Source organism: Camellia sinensis, chromosome 13 (genome assembly GCF_055761805.1).
Source record: "Camellia sinensis isolate YWXY chromosome 13, ASM5576180v1, whole genome shotgun sequence".
NCBI classification, from domain to species: Eukaryota; Viridiplantae; Streptophyta; class Magnoliopsida; order Ericales; family Theaceae; genus Camellia; species Camellia sinensis.
This window is the reverse complement of record NC_138973.1, coordinates 96,972,369-96,980,447: the sequence shown is the minus strand read 5'-3', so window position 1 is coordinate 96,980,447 and position 8,079 is coordinate 96,972,369. Positions and strand designations below refer to the sequence as shown.

Sequence of the window (8,079 nt, the reverse complement as noted above, 5' to 3'; positions counted from 1 at the left end):
ATTAAACTTGCATAATCTTGCTTACTTACCATATTCTTTTCAATAGATACCATAACTAATATGTTCAATCCTTTTGTGACATAAATGACCGAATGTCAAATTTGATCGATTTCAGCTTTAAATTTTTTTATTTTCCTTGCGCAATTATATCTTAACTAATTTTGTGTGAAAAGCCCTAAGAAAACTCAACCACGCCAACATAGTTAATGGCTTTGAATATTGAACAGAAGAATCATATAAATCCAAGAGAGAGAAAAAACCACAAACTAACAAGACACCAAGATTTACGCAGTTCGATCTGAGCCTACGTTCACAAACAATCACAAAGAGAATGATTCTGTTAGCGAAGAGAATAATTGCTTCTAAGAACTACAATAGTAACAAAGCAATCTCTCACAAATAATTAAGCTTACAAAGCTTAAAATGCAAGTTATTTCACCAAATCTAAATCCAAAGTTTCGAAAAAAACACAAGTGACCAAACACTACAAGAAAAAGCATTTTCGGCGACTAAATTTTTAGTCGCCAAAAGTCCGTTTTTAGTAGCCGAAAGTCGAGTTTTTACTTTCAGCGACTAATTTTTTTGGTCGCCCATTTTGTCGCGTATATATGGTCGCCGGAGGTATTGGCGACTAAAATTTTTTTAGTCGGCAAAAAATAGCTCTTTAGCGACCAACTTTTTAGTCGCCAATAGTGATTTACAGTTTTAAAAATTACACATTTGGTGACTAATCTTTTAGTCGCTAATAGTCCATGAATCGCCGACTAAACGGTTTAGTCGCCCAAAATAAACACTTTTGGCGACTAAAATTTTCGTCGCCAAAGGTCCTTCCGTGAAAAAAAAAAAACCAATTTCTTTGCTTTTTCTGAGATTCGAACCGCCAACCTCTCCCACATTCGAACCGCCAACACCTTTATCAACACACTCCCTCCACTATGCCACTTCAACATCACATGAATATATATGCAATATATATTATTTATATACTATATTGACCGGTATTAATACAAAATTATATATATAAATATAATTATTTTTATTCAATATAATTTATGTAAAAAATAAATTATTTATTAAAAAAAAATTAGGCCACTTTTGGCGACTAAATAATTCTATTATTTTGGGCTACTAATTAATTTTTTGTTGCTAAAAAAATAAGTTCAAATTAAAAATAAGCAGTTTTGGCGACTAAATCTGTTTTTAGTCGCCAAAAACGTCCCCTTTTGGCTACTAAACTGAATTTTAGTCACCAATTGACTGTTTTTAGCTACTAATTTTTTTTGTAGCCAAAAAGCTTCATTTTCAGCGACCAATCTGTTTTTAGTCGGCAAAATACCTATAATCGGCGACGAAAATGTTTTTTAGTCGCCAAAACCATCACTTTTGGCTACTAAATTATTTTAGTCGCCAAAAACCGTCACTTTTGGCTACTAAACAACCTTTAGTCGCTTACATTCGGCGACCAAACTGCCTTTTAGTTGCTAAAACCCCTGTATTCGGCGACTAAACTCTTTTAGTCGGCAAAAGTGTTCAATTTTGGCAACTAATTCCATTTTAGTCGCCAATTCTACTACTTTCAGCGACGAAAAATGAAATTTTAGTCGCCAAAAATGCTTTTTCTTGCAGTGAAAGGCCACACTAAATGCCCAAAGGCCTACCAACAAAACCCTCCACATGAGGGCTCCAATGAACTACAAAGACCTATTAATGGAATCGAAAAGTTCAACTGAATGAATGAGAGTCTCCACACACTGCTGGAAAAATGACTTTTAGCGGCGTTTTAAAAACGCCGCTATATGTATGAAAAACGCCGCTAATTCCTTTAGTGACGCTTATCACCAAACGTCGAGGACGCGGCCGTCGCTATAAGTTTATGACGCTTTAAAAACGTCGTAATATTAGTATAGGCGGCGTTTTTAAAAACGCCGCTAAATGCGATAAATAATGATAAAATGACGTCATCCAATATTTAGCGACGTTTTTAAAACGCCGTGATAGATTTTTTTATTTTAAAAAAAATGTCCGTTGGCACTGTAGTGGCGTTTTGAAAAAACGCCGTTATAGATCTTTTTTTTAAAAAAAAAATTGTTCTGAATCTGTTATATTTAACTAAAAAACATACATGTAATAAAGCTGAAAAATAACAATAATATGAATAAAATTTTACAACTACTTCAATATATTGACTAAATAAACATTACATGATTGTGTCTGAACCAAAATCAAACAACAAACACAATCAAAAAATAAAAAGAAAAAATAGGTTAAGTCATTTGCTTGCACAAATAATATAATTGTGAAGAAAACATTCACACAAATCATTTGAATAACATTAAGGAGTCACCAAAATTGGATGCCCCTCTATTTGAGCCAAATTGGAATATGAGTTCACCAAAATACAAATTTGGACATTTGAGCCAACTTGATATTCATATTCCCATTCACAGAAAGTTAATTTAGAAAATTATAATAGCAATGACTCAACATCTTTAACACGCATAATTCCAGTTCCCATTCCTTTGATGACACTGATGGCGTCTTTCTAAAAGTTCAGACAGCAATGACTCAACATCTTTAACACGCATAATTCCACTTCCCATTCCTTTGAGCAATGATAGGATGACTAGCTGCCAAAGAAAACTCAATCCGTTACTTTCTGTTCATGCTATTATGGAAATTTTTAAAATTCTTGGCAGTAGTTACAAAATCTTATTCACTTGAGTAAAACAGAGCTTCTCTGCATACAGACATACAATGCATGCACTATGTAGATCCAAATCAGAATCACCAACCTTTGCATATGCAGAAAGAGTTAGGGCGAATCATAGAATGAAAACTAGTATGTCATTCTTTATAGACTGACTGAATCTGAAAAATGACAGTTGCACAAGTTAATTTAGAAAATTATAACACAGAAAGTTAACATCAGTAAGCAATTTGTAAATTAGTACAGATAATAATAGCAGTGATTCAGGACAGCTAAAATTGCAATAGTTCTTAATGAGAACAAAACTAATTGAAATACATAAGATGAAGAGGATATCAAGAAATATTGGATATGCAATAGCAGTGACGATGGAACTTTACCCCAATCAAGACCTAGAAGAGACGATGGAACTTTACCCCAATCAAGACCTAGAAGAGACAAAGAAAGACATTTTCAGTTAAATGCAAGAAGAAATTACTAAGCATTAGTCATTTTTTCGCAATCAATGTCACATGACAACTATTCCAATTTTAAAAATCATTACAAAGCATTCTAGATCGATTCTGTACTCTACATATTACACATTTCAGATGCAGGGAGAAAACATGAAATTAAGAACAGTATAACAAAGGATAGCTCATTATAGATGTGTGATGTAAAAGTAAAATTTAAATTTAACAGTAATTTATTACCTTCCCTTCAACATGCATGCCCATCAAATGCAACTTTTCCCGCATTCCAAAACCCAATCTCTTACTTAATTTCACAGCAAGTATTGCACTCATATATGAACAGATCAATTCTCATACCTCCTTTGCCTTTTCCTTTTCCACAATTCTCTCTCAAAAAATTTCCTCTTTGGCTTCGGCTGTGAAATTTGAGAAAAGATCAATTACGCAGAGGATTTACTAATGGTAGTATGAACAGAATTAACAAAAAAAATAAAAATAAAAACAAGGATCCTGGTGCATTAGTAATTAAAAGACAAACTATAAAAGCCGTAAAAATGTATGCCCCTATCATGAAAAGGGGTTAATTGAAAACCTGATGTTTCATTATGGGGAAGAAATACAAAAAATTAAAATAAAAAATAAAAAACTTATCATCATCAGGTAGTAGATAATCTGCTGCCTTTGCCATTTGAGCAGCACATAAAAAATCTGTTATTTCATCAATTGAGGCATCTGGACCTGCAATATTTTACAGGCATTATTAAGAGAAAGATTAAATCTAATGAAATGCGCAACCACAACACACAGGAGAATAGACAAAGTTTAGCAATATCATCCAGCAGAAATAACTAGTTAACAAGACCCAAATGAGTATATACATGACAATCAGTATCACAATTCGGTAGCAGATAGAAATGTAAGATGTCTAGTATATTAATTTAAGTTTGACAGGGTTTCAGAGTATAAGAAAGGTGTGGCTATGAACCAAAAAAACCAATTACAATCTTATTTGCAAATAGAAATGTAAGATGTCCAGAAATTATTGTGTTTGTGATGGTAATATTGGATATGCAACCTAACTGGTGACAACATGATAACCAAAGGAAGCACATCATCATGCAGGGTGCAAAACTAGGAGAACTATTTTTAGAAGGACGTAAATTGCCCAAAAGCTCAACAGACAATTTATAAGATTAATCCATCCAACTAATTCCAGGCTCCAATCCCAGGGAATCCATTGTTATATGGATTTTGCATGTTTTGCAATCCATATTCAATTTTTTCAACCCACTTGACTCCCAAAATAAAATATAAAAAAATTACTCGTAGACCTTATAGCTATTGGTTGACACCAACATACAGGCATAGAAGTCATGCTTTGCTGTTGAATACCAAGCTTCAATTTTCTGTTTCTGTTTATTTGTTACAAGTCAATGTATTTCAGATGCATAACAACATCAATTTGTTTCTTAAGTAATAATGTTCATAATCTAGTAACTCCACTGGCTCTTATGATCTAAATAAAGTGCAGTAAAAGCTATTTATGCAAGAATAAATTTGTGGTCTATGGTTGCCTGCCTTCTTGTCTTACAAAACCAAGCATTGAGAACAAACCAGAACATTACTCGTTTGAAATGAAATTAAGAGTAATTTCTCTGATTTATTAATACTGAAGTTAGGATGAACATTTATACTTAAAAGAACCAAACTTGAATTCTGTACATAAGATTGGAAGCATAAAGGGAAGTATCCAATGGAAACTTTACACGGTGTTAAAGCAAGTAAGGCATCTCAAAAAAATGCTGTTAGATTATGCTGATGACATTATCCATACATGTTGACATAACCATCTATATGTGCGAAGGCAAAGGCACCCCACCCCTATTAAGCCCACTGGTTTCAGATTGTCAAGCATGCCATATTGATTGTCTTTGAAGCTCCCCCCACCAAGTTGATTTTGGTCCTAGAATGTTCAAACTTGAAAGAAAGGAGAAGAAAAAAGAAGGACAAGTAGAACAAATTTGGATGTGTTTTGTGTACCTAGTACAAGAACGGCATGTTTATCGAAGTTCCCATGCTTCATAGGCTAATCATAAACATCCAACAGAACTTTTTTGTGCAAATACTGCAGAAAGAGCAGTCAGCACATAGTGTACCCCAGGCTCCAACACCCCACATTGGCAGGATCAACAAATAAAACTACATCTAATATATAATTTTGAAAAGGCTATGCCTCTCTTTAGGCAATTCTCTATTGCTTTAATCAGCATTTAACTCAGAAAAGTTTATTCAATAGAAATATTTTCACCTAAATTACAGTTAGATAAAATAATACATGTATTGTAATATGACAAGTATACTCACATCCCAATGGCACCAAACTTTCATGGTTAGTGCCCCCACACCTAAAATCAGCCAGTAGGAAGCAATGCAGCCACTAGATTTAAGTAACTCAACTACAGGTTAATGTTGCAAGTGTATACATCCAACCCAATCCGAGATATGCAAAAATAAGTTATGCGGTTCTCTAGTCAGGCTGATTTCTTGAGTGATAATCAAATTACAGAATTCTTCAATATTTTCAAACACTATGAGAAACATGAAATATGCCATGCATAGAACTGTAGGACAGGTAACATAGCCTACATGTCATGTTGGGGTTCTGGGGAGGGGAGGCAGGAGGATTATATAGCACAGCAGTTGAACATAAAGCTTTAACCAAATGACAAACCCACCTCAATTGCATGAATCGCAGCTTTGATTGCTTGCAACTGTGATGATAGAACTTTATGATTAGGAAACATATGAGTCTCTCCATTCTCCCTACATGTGGCAACGTGAATGGTATATCTTTCCTCCAGGTCAAAATCAAGCTCAAATGTAGTATGGCAAGTCTTACAGTGCTTCTCATCTCTCAAATACAGATCACGACAACACACCGTTAATTTTACTTCAAGAAAATTCCTTTTTCAAAAGATTTTCTATCAAAATAGAAAGATTTCTATCAGAATGAAATAGATGGAAAATGAGAAACAATGATTTATATGGATGATAAAATCAAAACCGGGAGAGAATTCTAAGAAAAGTCATCAAATCTTCGCATAAATCTTCACAAAGGAATATTAATTACATATATATATATTATTCTTTCTCTGAAACCCTACTTCAATTTTGTGAACTCACAAAACTACAGAAAGAAGAAGAAGAAGAAGAAGAAGAAGAAGAAGAAGAAGAAGAAGAAGAAGAAGAAGAAGAAATAAACAAATAAAAATATAGGAAGAAAAAAAAAGAACATAAAAATTCTGCAACAATATCAAACTTGATGCATTTCTAAATATATAATGAAGTCTCTCTCATGGACAGATCAGAATGTGTATGTTTAAATGAAGACCAGATTCAGAAGGGGGGGAAATGGGCACTGTTCTTCATCATAAAGAAGTTTGTGTATGTGTTGTGTGTTTGTGTGTGGTTGGAGATGAGATGACTAACCAGTGACTAATGCAGTGAGTTGAGCTTGAGAAGAAGGGAGTAAGAAAGAACAATCTTGTTGAGTAACTTGCTCAGCTGTTGAGTTTGATCCATATCCACTTGGGCCTGCAACACCTGCCAAGTACCTCAGTGTTTTCTTCATCAGGACACAAAACTTGCAATCTCTCTCACCCGACAAACAACAACTGCAACTATAGTAGGAAAGAGCACTCTCTACATAGATACACAAGATATATATATATATATATATATAAGGAACATTGAACTTTCTAGCAGTCCATGCACCACCTAAATAATAGATGGTATGACTAATCAGATCCCTGATTGATGCCAGAGTGTCAGGCTTTTTTGGTTTCGGGTTTGGATCATCTGTTTCCAAAATAGTTTTTTTATTTTATTAATTACATTTAGGTTTTTTCTTTTTCTTTTTCTTAAAAAAAAAAAATTAAAATCAATTAATAACCACAACTCATAAAAAGAGACACACTAACTCTTCCAACCACAACTCATAAAAAGAGAAACACCAACTATACCTGAGTAATGGTCACTTGATCCCTTAAGAATTGTAGATCTGTAACAAGAACTTCTAAACTAGCTCTAGCATTTTCCAAATTCTTTTGTAGAAGATCAGTGGCCTGCATTTTGAAGTTTGAAGCACTTAAAATCTCGTGTCCGTGTGTAAATGCTAACATCTTAATGTGAAAAATTAGAGCCCACCATTTTAAAGTTGAATATTCTATTCACCACACATGCATAAACTTGCATCAACTAATGCTCATAAACCCAAGAGAGCTAATGATCCAGTAACAGAAATCATGCTCTTGACCACATTATATCCATCCGTACAAAACCAAAATAAGCAAATAAAACTAACGAGGTCTGCCTTCACACCAGTAAACTATCATCTCAATTTCAAATCTCAGTTGACAGCTCAGTTATATATAGGTTTACTCAAACTACAGAAATATTTAAAAATTTCTGAAGTTAAAAACGAACCTCGCCAGTACCCTTCTTAGCTTGCAAAGTAGCAACTACATCTAAGCACTTCTCAACATGTTGCAAGCCTGTTCACTTCTGTACATACGAAATAAAATGTATTAACTCAATGATATGGTCAATCCGAAATAAAATGTCTTAACCAAACAGGGCCATCTCACTTAATAGTCAATCCGAAATAAAATGTCTTAACTCAATGAGGAATATAGATTTAATCTCTCAAATTTCCAAATCATCTGATCTAGCACTGGCCCGCTACTAACTGTAAGCTTATCGGATTCCAAATAAACTCACAAACTAGATAAAAGATTTTTAAAAAATGTATAATAAACTAAAACAGAAGCAACGAAAAAGGAAAATGCAGGGCAAAGAGTGAACTGCGTTCATAAAACTGCGTTCATAAATTATGCACACATTAATGTGGTATATCTAAAA

General features: G+C 33.7%; 1 protein-coding gene across 6 annotated transcripts; it reads right to left on the bottom strand.

Moving 5' to 3' along the window:
* Positions 1 to 3,062: 3,062 nt before the first annotated feature.
* On the bottom strand, positions 3,063 to 7,304 carry LOC145806327 (homeobox-DDT domain protein RLT3-like). Of its 6 annotated transcripts, none has more exons than XR_014349288.1 (3): positions 6,649 to 6,899; positions 5,895 to 6,072; positions 3,063 to 3,099 (listed from the first exon to the last, which is right to left on the bottom strand). XR_014349288.1 is itself a non-coding variant. In XM_082902967.1 (3 exons), the coding sequence occupies exons 1-3, from the start codon at positions 6,788 to 6,790 to the stop codon at positions 5,246 to 5,248; spliced, it is 357 nt and encodes a 118-aa protein (XP_082759093.1). In that variant the 5' UTR covers positions 6,791 to 6,919; the 3' UTR covers positions 4,969 to 5,245. The 6 variants fall into 6 exon arrangements, 1 of the variants encoding a protein (XP_082759093.1); XM_082902967.1 differs by lacking the exon at positions 3,063 to 3,099 and adding an exon at positions 4,969 to 5,284 and having other exon boundaries at positions 5,895 to 6,070; positions 6,649 to 6,919; XR_014349287.1 differs by lacking the exon at positions 3,063 to 3,099 and adding an exon at positions 7,182 to 7,303 and having other exon boundaries at positions 5,297 to 6,072; positions 6,649 to 6,762.
* Between the last annotated feature and the right edge of the window lie 775 nt (positions 7,305 to 8,079).

Bases quoted from the DNA above. Each gene is read 5' to 3' on its own strand.
- LOC145806327 (XM_082902967.1), bottom strand. From the start codon at position 6,790: ATGAAGAAAACACTGAGGTACTTGGCAGGTGTTGCAGGCCCAAGTGGA. The intron at 6,071-6,648 runs GTTAGTCATCTC...TGTATTTGAGAG, and splicing joins ACTCACTGCATTAGTCACTG to ATGAGAAGCACTGTAAGACT. The intron at 5,285-5,894 runs GTGGGTTTGTCA...CTCTTTCTGCAG, and splicing joins CTGCGATTCATGCAATTGAG to TATTTGCACAAAAAAGTTCT.